Source organism: Gopherus flavomarginatus, chromosome 9, assembly GCF_025201925.1.
Source record: "Gopherus flavomarginatus isolate rGopFla2 chromosome 9, rGopFla2.mat.asm, whole genome shotgun sequence".
Taxonomy (NCBI): Eukaryota; Metazoa; Chordata; order Testudines; family Testudinidae; genus Gopherus; species Gopherus flavomarginatus.
In genome coordinates, this window is record NC_066625.1 from 64,861,644 (window position 1) to 64,876,089 (window position 14,446).

Consider the following 14,446-nt stretch of genomic DNA (forward strand, 5'->3'; position numbering starts at 1 on the left):
CAGGAATAAACTACAGACCAAAAGCTGTTCCGAGAAAGTGTTTGGTGCATCATTTCAAATAGCAAATCCATCCAAGAAATTAATAAACTACTTACTATAAGGAAGAATTCATGAACAGAGGGGCCAAATTCATGGAATAAATTATTCATGTTTAATTATTCCCTCAGCTTTAGGAAAAAATATTCTTTGTATGTTAAAAGGTCATATCATTTTTATTTCTATTCATAATTCCAGACTTCTGAAACCATAAACTGATAATAGGAAATGGGGCTAAACTGGTATATGACAGAAGCTTTACATCATTGCAATTGATAATTTATTTTTGTATGGTGGTATCCATGCAAGAATGTGTTCTTAAATGATGCATGCATAATTATAGGTACATATATGTAGTTTATATAGTTTTAAATCTAGCAAACAGTACTATCTGGATTTATATGAAAGCATTTATACCCAAACTATGAGATGACTTCACATATGAGTAGGCAAGAGCTATTACATGAAAACAATCTATTTCTTACCTGGGGGCAGGTATTGGCAGTGTCCTGAAGAATTGACTAAAACATTGACATGAAATGTCGCATCAAATCGCTCGTCAGCACTAGAACGGGAGGCAAGAAGAGCTGAATTACACGCTGATGGAATCAATAAGGGCTTAAAGAATTGCAGTATTCTTACAAAATGTGAATTTCCCCACCCCGCAAAACCAAAAACCTCTTGATTGTTTTCTCCTCTAACTCCAACTTTATCCCAATGTCCTGTACCTGACTTCATTGGAGTTACTCCTGATAAACACAGCTGTAAATCAGCAGTTAATGGTCTCATTCACTCACTCTCTGATTAACTGGTCTATAATCTATGATTAGATTAACTACAATGGCATTGCGTGATTGGTTTCAATTTGCAAAATAAGCCCTTCCCAAAAATCCTAAAGAAAGTTTAAAAGGAGAGCTGGTCTCCTCTTGTTGCCAGCAGCATATAACTTTCATTAGCATTAAGAGGAGTTAATGAACATTGAAAGAATTTATGAACAATTTTTCCTCCTTGCCTGCCCCCAATACAGCCACAGATTACTTTTGCTCAGTGAAAAGACTATTTAATATAGCTGAAAGCCTGGGCAATCCCCACTGACATCAACAGGCGTCTTCCATTCACCTCTGTGGACACCAGATCAAACTCTAAGTAATTAACTCAGAATTGACAAATCAGGAGGCTGGTAAACTAAAATCAGTCCTTATTATTGTTTCAGCTTTTAATCTAGTAGTGCTGTGAACTAATATTAATATTAGTGCTGTTTGTAATGCCTTAGATCAGAGGTCATCAACCGGTTGATCGTGATCGACTGGTCAATCCTGGAGCTTCTGCCAGTCGATTGCGATCTCTTGCCACTAAAAGCCTGGTGGCGCAGTGGGGCTAAGGCGGGCTCCCTGCCTGCCCTGGCCATGCGCCGCTCCCAGAAACAGCCAGCACACCCCTGAGGCCCCAAGGAAGTGGGGAAGCAGGGGTCTCCCTCTGCATGCTGCTCCTGCCTGCAAGCACCACCCCCCACAGCTCCCATTGGTCAGGAATGGGTAACTGCGGCCAATGGGAGCTGCAGGGGACAATGCCTGCAGAGAGGGACAGCATGTGGCACCATGGGCTGCAGGGGCATGATGGCCACTGCTGGGAGCGGCATTGGGCTGGGGCAGACAGGAAGTCTGCCTTAGCCCTGCTGCGCTGCTGACCAGGAGCCACACGAGGAAAGTGCCTCCCAGCAGGAGGCCGCACCCCAACCTCCAGCCCTGAGCTCCCTCCCAGAGCCTGCACCCCAACACTGTGGCCCAGCCTGGAGCCCCCTCCTGCACTCAAACTCCCTCCCACTCTGACCCCCTCACCCCCATCCCAGAGCCCACACCCCAACCCCCTGCCCCAGCCCAGTGAAAGTGAGAGTGGGTTGCACTTAAATTCAAAAAGTGATCTTGTGCATAAAAAGGTGGGAGCCCACTGCCTTAGATTATCAGTATAGATGCAACTGTTATTAAGATTAGGAATGAATTAGTTTCTTTCATTTGTTTTAAAGTGTTGCCTAATTGCATATTTGTGTATGTACAAAAAAAAATTATTGCCAAGTGATATCTCAAATACGTTTGCCCTAGTATGAGGAAGTTCTACAGCTTGTTTTATACATAAGGTCGCTCTACATGGTCACAGTGTTCCCTTTCGGCCTTCGACTCTGTCACTAATGATTTTCTTAGGAAATACACAAGCTAGAAGCTGCTATACGTAACATATATTAAAATGAACCAAAACTAAAAAAACCCACTCTCTGTTCCTGAGACAAAAGTTTAATGGATTAACTGCCTTAATTCTATTTATGTTATCAACAAAGATTTTTATGCTAGTCATAACAGGAAATAGCTATGTATTGTTGACTGTTCGGGCTGGTTCCAGGCCGCCTCCTTTTTTCAGGCTATTAAATGAATTTGAGGTAAGTGGACTGATGGGTATTTGGTTTGTGCCATGTCTTTTTGTTTGTAAATTATGTATGTGTGTGTAACTGGTACATTTTAAAAATCATGAAGTGAGGAACCTACTGTACAATCCAGATTCTGAGGAAGCTCTCAGCTCATGATATTTCCAAATGTTTGGGATGCTCCAGTGACAAGGTCTGTAAAAGTACCACCTGAATGGAACATCTTACAAGGGTTTGAGGTGAGACTTTCCTATTACCAGTGTCCCACTAGGGATTCTTTTGTTCTATATATGTGCAGTACCATAGTACTATGCTGGTAAGTAACCCTAAGCCTAAGTAACATTCACTGCTCATTTAAACCAAATTCACCCCATTTGGGTAAGAATTTTTGCCACTATCAATTACAAACCAGAAGCTTGGTGTAAACAGCTTAGGTACAGGGTTTCCTATCTGTGGACCTGCACCTGAGAAAATCCCAGAAAACAGGTGAAATTAGCCTGGGCCACAAGGAAATGCTGCCGGCCCCTCTCGAGACACTGAAAATAGGTGATAGCGCCCTCAGTCATCTGTCTCCATGGCACAGTCTTTGCTTTAGCTGATCAAGAAACCTACGTTATCTACAGGATGGTTTGAACTTGATAAGGCTCTGCTCTCCCTGCCTATTAGCAGTTTAGATTCTTCTCAACTTCAAAAACAGAATCAGCAAAGTAGGCTTTGGAACTGAGCTTGGGTGAAGGTACAGTATTCATGAGCCGGAAGGATAAGAGGCATTGTCAGTGAGTTCAGATGCAGAATTAGGGAGGGCTGTGGATTGAGGGGTGTTAAGGAGGACTAAGGTGGATAGGGAGTATTAGGAAAGGATTTGAGTCTAAAGGACTCCAACACAGCAAATTCTCCATAATTGAAACTGAGGGTGAGAGGAAGCTGTGTGCCCTTCTAGCACAGACCCACCAATCAATACTAAGAAACTATTTTTATTGCATGCATTGTTTTTAACCAATCTGTCTGCTAAAAGGCAAAAAAAATTATTTTGTATATACCATAGATCGAAGCATTGATTTTGTAGATAGTACTGCAATTTAGGTCAGATATTCTAGTGAGGATTGGTAATTGCGTTGATATATTTTTGAATACTGTAACTCAGTGCAGTCATGGAACAAGCCAAGAAGTGTTTGATTAGATATTCTCAAACCACTGTATGCTTCCCAGTAATTAATATATTTTAAAAAACTAATTCTGAATAATTTGCAAAAGAGAAAAAAGAGCCAGATCTGCAAGAGTAATTTGACCAACTGTGGTTACATTGTTTTAAGTTACGAACAGAAAGTTTACATATTAACCAATGTAGTTGTCAGTGTCTTTGAAACAAATTAACATGAAGTCTGAAGACAGGAACAGAGCTAAATTTTGCAACTGTGATGTGCATGGATATTGATTAGAGCAGTGTTTCCCAAACTTACAACACTTGCGTACCCCTTTTGAGACATTTGTCTTACTGGCGTACCCCTTCTTTGGTGAAGAAATTATAACACCCTCCTAATTTGTTTCATTCTGGATTAAATGTTTATTAGAAATAAATACAAAATTATATTACATACAGTTGAAACAAAACTTTTAATAGAAATAATAGTTACATATAGAAATAGTAATAATAATAATTAAAATAATAGAAGCGAATCAACAGTGAATATATGGTGAATTCGTATCATTCTGAAATTAAAATAGGCTAGTGAAGAAAGCACTAGTTTTAATACTTACTATTTCGGTACTGAAAAATTTTCAGTATAAACCAAACTATTGAGTGCAAGGGATGGAACTGCTTTTGACCAGACACTATCGCGGGGATATCTGGCTCACTGTTTGTGATCTTAAGACGAAGATGGGGCTCCATATCAATAAGACGATTTCATTTTTTTGTTTTGATGCCAACCAGTGCAGAGAATCCAATCTCGCACAAATACGAGGTGGGAAAAGGCAGAAGATACTTGACAGCTTTGTCCGATAGAGCTGGATATTCAGAGCTAACCCCCAACCAAAATGATGTCAGTGTATTTTGCTCAAATTTTGTTTTCAGGAAGCTATCTGAAGCCAACTCCAAGAGCTGTTCTTCTGCAGCAGAGAGGCTATTTGGCAATGTTTGAACATTGATGATAAAAGGGTTCCTTATCCATTCAAAGGTGCCGTCTGGTTCAGGGAAATACTTACGAAGATCTTTCTGCAAGCTTTCCCAACACTGCTTCATGGTTTGCAACACATCACTATCAAGTTCGTTAGTTGAGTTTATTACTAAGTCATGAATAGATGGAAAGGAATCCAGTTCATGACAACTAAGACATTTATGCCACAGTTTCAATTTTGCAACCATGGCGTTCACTTTTTCTGGAATATGGATATGAGTTTCCCTTGCAAGGATAGATTGAGATTGTTTAAATGAGCAAATATATCTGCAATATATGCTAGTTTGCACAGCCATTTCCAGTCGTGTATACGGTTTCGCAGGTTAAAGGTGTTGGGTCTAAACTTTTGGTGAACTTTGGGGAGCCAAAACACACCCAGACTGACTGTCTCTGCATAATCCTTCCTGAACCCTTTTGAACAAAGCACTGACCTGCAAACTACTCATGACACCCCCTTTCCCTAGTAGCCATTAGCCTTTATCTCTATGCATTTACTTGTTAACTTGCTTTTCCTGTAAAATCTTGATTAATTATGCATGACCATTATCTTTTGTTAATCACTTTGTTTACTTCTGTGTATAAATATTGATGCTCACCCCTAATAAAGGGGCCACACTTAATCTAAAGCTTTTTAGAGCTAAGGATAGTGTGAGCCCGTTGATCAACGCATTGGTGTCTGGTCTCTGACAGAATTGTGTGCCCCATACCAACTCCGCACGAACTCGGGTGCTGGAGAGGTGAGTGAGGACTTGCTTTATTACCTAACAATTTGGGGGCTCGTCCGGGATTCCTTCTGGTGCGGTACCTCTGTCCAGTGGTCAGACCACTCATATATGAATTGGCAAGGCGCCACAGGAGATTTCTCCCAGCCAATTCAATACTGAGGGGTCGTGTATTGGACAGCAGGGTAAACGCCAGTTGGAGGGCTCCTGTCAGACACCATGGGTCAAGGGACTAGCGTGCCTCTTGAGAGTCCGTTGGGGATTGTAAATAAGTTATGGAACGAAGGGAAACTCCCAGTACAGACAGGAATGTCTAGGAAGAAGTTGTACACACTATGTGTAAGGAATTGGACTGGGTATACCGCGGTATTGGCCGACCCGGAGATGAGGTGGCCTTCGTATGGCTCTTTCGAACAGGCTGCCTTAAGAGGAGTAAAGAGCCTGATCGAAAAAGACCATCCGGGACAGTTATGTTACTGGTTTTGTTGGGACACAGCAGCAGAGCTGTGGAAATCTTTAAAAATTATGGCAGTCAGGTACTCTCCCGAGAGTGAACCCCCTCCAGGTTATTTCGATGAAGGGTGTAGACCACGGCGTGTTTTGACTCGTCAGCTGGTCCCCTCTGCACCTGCCCCTATTCCTCCGCAGGGGGACTCTCTCCATGTAGCAGAGGGGAATCTGCAGAATCCCAAATTGGAATTTCTGCAGAAGGATGAGGAGGAAATGGAGGGGCAAACCTCGGGAGGAGTAGTTACTAGACTAATGTCCAAACAGATACAGCAGGGTGCATGCCCCCCCCTGAGGATAGCCCAGAGGATGTCCCCGTCAAATCTCTTGCGAGTAATAAAAGTATAGTTAGAGAGATGCCTTTACAGCTGCACCACCAGCTCAGCCCATTCCCCAGGCCTGGATCAACTACGGGAAACAGCAGCAGCCGCAGCAAACTCAGCCTCCTCAATGACGGTACCCCGGGGGCGAAGACAAACAATGTGATGGTCTTATTTCCTTAATGTCTTTAGCCGGCTCCTTTCTCACTTTCTCCCCTCCCAGCAAAGAGCCTCGTTTAACCCTTTCAGTCCAGGGACTGCCTGTCTCTTTCCTCATTGATACTGGGGCTACTTTCTCTCTTTTAAATCATGCCCCCTCTCCCTGGCTATCCTCTGAGGTTAAAACTGCGACTGGGGTGGAGGGCAACCCACAGTCTCTGGGACTCACTTTGCCTTTGAATGTTATTTATGCTGATAAATGTTTTCCTCACCGTTTTCTTTTTTCCCCAGCTTGTCCGATCCCTTTGATGGGCCGGGATTTACTCTGTAAGCTTGAGGCTACTTTAACCTGCACTCCTGAAGGGGTAGGATTATTGATGACAGTGTTAGGAGATTCGGCCCCTACTCAGGGTAATTGGGAAACACCCCCCTCTCTCTCCCCTGACCTCACTGACTTGCCTCCAACCCTCTGGGGAATTTCTGACACTGATGTTGGCCTGCTCCTTTCGGCAGAGCCCGTAAGGATTCAGGTGAAGCCTTCCTTAACCCCCCCGTCAGTCCCTCAATACCCCCTGTCGCTGGAAGCCCGGGAGGGCATCCGCCCCATTATCGAGGGATTCATTGCACAAAAGCTAGTCCGCCCTCAGCGCACTCCCTGTAACACCCCTATACTGCCTGTCAAAAAGCCTCCTAAAAAGGACGGAGACCCTGTTCGTTGGCGCTTTGTACAGGATCTACGAGTTGTTAATCAGTATGTGGTCCCTCTTCATGCAGTAGTTCCTGACCCAGCTACTATCATCAGCCAAATCCCCTGGGATGCTGAGTGGTTCACTGTTATTGACTTAAAATCAGCTTTTTTCAGCATTCCTGTGCACCCAGACTCTCAGTATCTCTTTGGTTTCACCTGGGAGGGACAAAGTTATGTCTGGCAACGACTTCCTCAAGGCTACAGAGACAGCCCCACGATTTTCAGCCAGTGCCTCCGCCACGACTTGGAAGGTTTCACCAGTCCGCAGGGATCCACATTGGTCCTATACGTAGATGACATCCTATTAGGTAATCGCGAAGAAGCTGCCCTCCGCATCGATGGTAAGGCACTTTTATTATACCTACACACCAGAGGCCACAAGGTAGACCCTAAAAAGATTCAGTGGGTCTCACAAAAGGTCCGATATCTGGGCTTCCTGTTAACCCCAGAGGGAAGACAGATGGACCCAGCCCGCATAAAGACTATCAAAACTGCCCTCTACCGAACACCAAGAAACAACTTCGAGGTTTCTTAGGATTAATTGGCTTCTGTCGCCCCTGGTTGCCGTCCTGCTGGGAGTTAAGCAAACCGCTCCACCGACTCACTGCTAACCTTGCTCCTGACCCTTTGTAGTGGTCCCCGGACACTATTCAAGCCTTTCAGTTACTCAAGGACAGTGTGGCCTCCTCCATGTCTCTCCGTCCCCCCAATTACAGCAAATCCTTTCACCTTTATGTCCACGAGAGGGGCGGAATTGCTAGTGGTGTCCTTACCCAGCTGAGCGGGCCCCACCATTTCCCGCTTGCTTTTTACTCTCAGCAAATCGACCCTGTCGCTCAGGGAACCCCATCCTGCACCCGGACTCTGGCAGCAGCTGCCCTGCTGATCACAAAGGCAAAGAGCCTAACCCTGGGTCATTTTACCACGGTTTGGACCTCTCATGCCTTGTCAGCCCTTCTGCGTAGGGGCACAACCCAAGTCTTTTCGGCCCATCGTCAGCAACAGCTAGAGGCCGAACTCTTAGAAGACACTAACCTAATTTTTGAAAGGTGTGGACCCCTTAATCCAGCTACCTTGCTTCCTGACCTGCCAGTCCTCCAGGATCAGCACGACTGTGTGGAAGTAGTTTACAGCATCTTACAGATAAGAGACAACCTGTTTGACGTGCCACTGGACAACCCCGATTGCATCCTCTTCTCGGACGGAAGCTCCTTCTATGTTGATGGCAAGCGTTTCACTGGTTATGCTGTCACCTCTGAATGGGACATTCAAGAGGCCGCCTCACTGCCAGGCAACTGGGGAGCCCAAGCCGCTGAACTCTATGCCCTGGCCCGAGCTTGCCAGTTGGCCGCTGGTAAGACCGTTACCATTTTTACTGATAGCAAATATGCTTTTGGAGTTGTGCATTGTCATATCCACCTCTGGAAGTTTCGAGGTTTCCAGACAGCTGCCGGTAAACCCATTCAGCACCTCCCCCTCATCCACAAGCTTTTGGACGCCCTCCAAAAACCCTCTGTCCTGGCTGTAGTTCACTGCCGGGCCCATACTAAAGATAGTAGCCCCGTTACCCGTGGAAATGCCCTGGCTGACGCCTCCGCTAAGAAGGCTGCCACCTTACCTTTAGCCATGCCCACATTGGCTATTGCAGCCTCCTCCTTTACTCCACCGCACCCCGTACCAGTACCCGCTGCTGAACTACAATCGTGGGAGAGCCTCGGGGCCACTCTGGTCAAAGGGACCTGGCTTATGCCAGATGGCCGAGCCTGCCTCCCTCGCTCCACATACCCCGTGGCAGTTCGCTGGCACCATGATAAAGGGGGTCACTACGGCACGCACGCCCTCGTGAACACCATCGCTCGCTTTTGGTATACTCCAGGCATTCAACCCTATTGCCTATCAATAGTGAAAGCATGCAGCACATGTCAGCGTAATGAACCTGCTCCACCTCTTAACAAAATTAAGGGTGGAAGACCTCCGCCTGCTGCTCCATTTCAACATCTTCAAATTGACTTTGCAGATATGCCAAAGGCTTTTGGGAAAAAGCACCTCCTTGTTTTGGTTTGCCCTCTGACTTCCTGGGTCGAAGCTTTTCCTACTGCTAATTGTACTGCTGCCACAGTGGCGAAAATTCTCCTTAGAGATATTGTACCCCGTTTTGGCATCCCTCTTGTGCTCGACTCAGATCGCGGACCTCACTTTACTGGTCATGTCCTTGGCCGTTTAGAACATTTCACACTCCTTTCATACACCCTACCACCCCCAGTCTAGCGGGAAAGTTGAGCGTATGAATAGGGAACTTATGTTTACATTGGCTAAATACTGTCAGGAAACAGGATTAAAGTGGCCTCAGGTACTTCCCTTGGTCCTGTTTCACCTTCGTACTCGCCCAACCCGCGCATTGGGATTATCCCCCTTTGAACTGCTCTATGAACACCCCCCCTTTCAAAGGCGGGGCGCTACCACGTGCTGATGTTTCACTATTGGGAGGGGATCATTTAACCGCGTGTCAGTTTCTCTCCCTACAGGCTCGCCTCCGTACCCTTTGGAAAGCCTCGCAGTTTTCCCAGACCGTGCCGCTGGAGGAACAGATCCACCCGTTCCAACCAGGGGACTTCGTCTGGGCCAAAAAGTTCGTTCGTGACGACACCCTCCAGCCAAGGTTTACTGGACCCCACCAGGTTCTTTTAACAACCCAGACTGCAGTGTTCCTGGAAGGACGCAAATCTTGGATCCACCACTCCCACGTCAAGCCAGCCGTAGTGGACCACAGTGACGGACCAGCAGCTCTTGTCACCACTGAGGACACTGCCTTCGACCAGTGGACCAGCTTACCTCTCTCAGACATTAGACTTAAATTGACTCGAAAAAAATGAGAGGACCCTTTATTCTGACAACTGTATGGTTTTTTTTGTGCTTTTTTAGTTTATTTTCTGCTTATGAAGAATGCTGTGTTTTTGTAAATGACACCTACTCTAACACTTTTCAACGTACCAAACACCTAAGGGAAATGGCTAAAAACTACTCCTCTGGCCAGCCACCTTATAATTGGTGGGGAGCCTTATGAAATTGGCTGCCCGGATTTGGGTGGGTTAAAAAAAAAAAAAAACTCTTGGTGGGTGTTGTTGGGGCCATAGTAGTCCTTATAATACTGTGTTGCTGTATTCAGTGTGTCCCCTCCCTCATAAACTCATGTAAGTCAGTTTATTCTTTTCCCACTTCAGCTAAAAGCCTTACTCTCTTCAAATTGGCCCAGGCTAAAATTGCCAAGCGGCCCTTGAGATCTTAAAATAGGGTGTAGCTTTTTGATTAATAGTTATCTCAAAGCTACAAATGGAGGAATGTTGGGTCTAAACTTTTGGTGAACTTTGGGGAGCCAAAACACACCCAGACTGACTGTCTCTGCATAATCCTTCCTGAACCCTTTTGAACAAAGCACTGACCTGCAAACTACTCATGACACCCCCTTTCCCTAGTAGCCATTAGCCTTTATCTCTATGCATTTACTTGTTAACTTGCTTTTCCTGTAAAATCTTGATTAATTATGCATGACCATTATCTTTTGTTAATCACTTTGTTTACTTCTGTGTATAAATATTGATGCTCACCCCTAATAAAGGGGCCACACTTAATCTAAAGCTTTTTAGAGCTAAGGATAGTGTGAGCCCGTTGATCAACGCATTGGTGTCTGGTCTCTGACAGAATTGTGTGCCCCATACCAACTCCGCACGAACTCGGGTGCTGGAGAGGTGAGTGAGGACTTGCTTTATTACCTAACAAAGGTTTCATCTAAAAAAACTTGCAGTTCTTCTCGCAGCTCAAACAGGCAATTCAGAACTTTTCCACATGAAAGCCAATGCACTTCAGTGTGAAATAGGACTTGTGTGTAATCACTACCCATCTCATCACAAAGCTGAGAAAACAGCTGGGGGTTCAGAGGGCGGCCTTTCACAAAATTATTTTCACAGCTTCATCTAGTACTTGCTTTAGATCTGTCAGCATGTTATGGGTGGTGAGTGCTTCCCTGTGAATGCAACGAATCAATTTTGCTTCTGGCGCAACAGCTTGAATAGGTGCAACAACTCCTTTCTTTGAACCAATCATGACTCGCACCATCCGTGCTTATTCCAACACAACGACCCCAATCCAAGTCACTGTTTTTGCTAAAGTCAAAAATAACTTTAAAAATAGCTTCTCCAGTTGTATGTGTTAGCATAGGTTGGCAGAACAAAATATCATTGTGGACTTCATTATTCAGCTCGTATCTGACAAACAACAAAAGATTAGCTAAATTCACAACATCAGTGGATTCATCCGCTTGCAGTGCATAGTAGCGACTCTTTTGTACTCTTGACAATAATTGCTGCTTTACGTTTTTGGCCACTTCTACAATGATCAGTGTTATTTGAGAAGGAGACACGATCTATAGCTTTGCTAGCCTGGTCTCCAATCATCACATTACTTTGGCTGCAGGTTTTACTAATGTCTCGCCAATCACTTCAGCAGCTCTGGACTTTGCAATTAAGTACGCCACACTCTATGAAGCTTCCAAAGCTTTCATATTTTCACCTCCTGTCACATTATGAATTGTTTTCTGGGACTTTTGGAGACCTTTGCGCCTATTTTTGAAGAATTCTACAGGTTTTCTCTCGTATTCTTTGTTTGCTATCGAAATGGCGTTTTAGGTTGAATGGTTTCATACTTTTCATTTGTGAAAGTCTTGTAACAAATCACACATAGTGGAACAGGCTCCACCTCATCGCCAGTCCACGAAAATTCCAGTTTAAGATATTCTTCAACATATTTGCGGGCTTTTTAAATTTTCTTTGCAGCTGATACATTCAATAAACTTACAGATGGTTCACATGGTTCACTAATTTTGAACCATGTGAACCATCTGTAAGTTTATCACAATTGTCTGATGTAGTCATATCACTGCATTTTTCAGCATAATTATCACTAACATTTGTATTTCCTTCATAATTTTCTTTTGTACATTTCAAACTTCCTGTTTTTAGCCAGCGATCCATTTTAAATGGGTTTAACAAAAACAAAAGGAGAAATTTTGTATATTAATACACACCAAATATGTACTTGCTACAATCTTTAGATTACTATGAGTAGTTATTCACTTTTATCTTTTATCTGTCAGTATGACTTCTGCACATGCCGCAAAGGCAAGTGTATTGTCGGAGCTGCAGTAACGCACACACGTGCTTTGCGTCAGCACACGAGCCGATTTTTACTGGCATGCTGTTGCCAGCCGGGTCCCAGCTGCCGGCCTGTGTGAACGGGACCCCCAGCTGGCAGCAGGCTGAGCCGTTGGACAGAACCCCTGGTCTGGGGCCTGGCCGCTGGCCTGGCTCAGCCCATTACTGGCCTGGGTGAACGGGACCCCCGGCTGGCAGTGGGCTGAGTGGGGCCGGCGGCGGGGACCCTGGGCCAGCAGCGGGCAGAGCAGCTCAGCTCACTGCCAGCCCCTTGCCACCCAGGGTCCCGGCCACCGGCCCCACTCAGCGTGCTGCTGGCCTGGGTGAACCCCTTGAAACCCTTCCACATACCACCAGGGGTACACGTACCATGCTTTGGAAAACTCTGGGTTAGAGAATGTGTTTTCAGAGAAATGAAAGCAGAAGATGTAACTCATTCACTTTAAAAGAAAAAAGGCCCAGTTCTGCACCCCCTACTTACTTATGCGAGTAAGTGCACTGACATCAGTAAGGGATGCTGGGTCGAGGCCCAAACTAATTAGAGTTAAAAACAAACAATGCTGTGTAACATGAGTGAGGACATTGAGGTACATAAAGGAATATTAATTTACTGGGCCAGATTCTAGTCCTTTCTGCCCCTCCCCCCCCCCCCGAACCCCCCCATCTCCCCCTAGAGGCTGAACCATGCACCACACAGTTATTCCTGAGGATCTTAGCCTGCCCCTCTCCCCCCGATTTCTGGGAATTTTGCATAGAATAAAATTTTCTAAAGCATCAAAGTGACTTAGGCGCTTAATCCCATTTTCAAAGGAGACTTGAGTGCAGAATTCTGACTGAAAATCATCAGTGGGATTTAGACTTCTTACTGCTTTTTAGAAATGGGACTAAGGCACATTTCAAAATTCTACCCATAGTCTAAATTTGTAATTCCTTTTTGAAGGGCAATGCTTCAAATTGAGATAGCTAGCTACCGTGTTTTTCCTAATGAAGCTTCAGAACTTCATCACAGGTATCATCATGTTATGGATATAATAATATGTTCACATATTGAGGTGCGGAAGAATCTGAGTTTTTTAAGAGGTGCAGATACTGATTGGTATAAATTGAGATGAAACAGCTCTTGGCTTAAACACAAGGGCAGTTCTGACATGGAGGCATCTACTCAGAATATGAATCAATTTAATGCAGCATAAAACTGTGGTGCACATTCCAGTGATGGGCTCCTAGGCTGCAGGCAAATGGCTAAAGAGCATACTCACATGACACTGACCTTTAAGTACTATGTAAATTATCGGCTGCATTCACTGGCAGCCACTGATGAGCAAGGAAAGGAACTTTCCAGGTGACTTTAGTTTGCATGTGTGTGCCGCTAAAATAGAACACCAGGACTCGAGATCTACCACTGCTCAAACACAGGCCTCCTATCTGTACAGCAGACAGAGCTGGACTTAGCAATAAATATGCTATTTGTCATTGCAAAAGGAAGTAAGTATGCCAATGTAATTACTACATTCACCCCCTCCATATTGGGACTGCAACACATACTCTGTGCGGTAGGCCTGCCCCACAGATGGCCATCCTTGGAGTAAGGGTGAAGGAGAAAAACTCTTGCTGCATGAAAGGGAGCTTGGCTCCATACCAGCTCTGCCCAGGAGACTAGGGAAAGTTGGTGGTATCCTAAAGGAGACAAGGGCTGTGATCAAACTCACAATGGAGACATGCATGAACCAAGGTCTGCAGTAGCAGTCACAGTGAAGCTGCCAATAGCGTGCCACTGAGGTGATTTGGATTTTTGCTCCCTTATTCCCTCACACAGTTGACTATATATTAAAATATGTTTTGTATCCTGAAAGCAGATGGTGAACATCTACAGAATAAAAAATTATCACAGAGTAAAAAAAAACTCAATTGTGGTTGAGACTTAATTAACATGGAATGATGAAAATATTGAAGTCAGAACGTTGTAGCTGGAAAATGATAATATCACTAATAAGCACACCTCACTAATATGGGTGTTACAGTCTATACCATCATGTTCACCATTTTTGCCCTACTGTACTATGATAAATTTGCACAGTCTGCCTTGGGTTGATGTACAGTAGAACCTCAGAGTTACGAACTGACCAGTCAACCATACACCTCATTTGGAACCAG

The 14,446-nt window shown here is 44.7% G+C and overlaps 1 protein-coding gene across 4 annotated transcripts in view; it reads right to left on the bottom strand.

Moving 5' to 3' along the window:
- Positions 1 to 14,446, bottom strand: part of CHRNA7 (cholinergic receptor nicotinic alpha 7 subunit) — a 98,354-nt gene that overhangs the window by 12,172 nt on the left and 71,736 nt on the right. For all 4 annotated transcript variants that reach the window (XM_050967979.1, XM_050967977.1, XM_050967978.1 and 1 more), the window contains one exon: positions 522 to 601. In XM_050967979.1, coding sequence (XP_050823936.1) covers positions 522 to 601 — 80 coding nt within the window. The remainder of the gene's footprint in view (positions 1 to 521; positions 602 to 14,446) is intronic.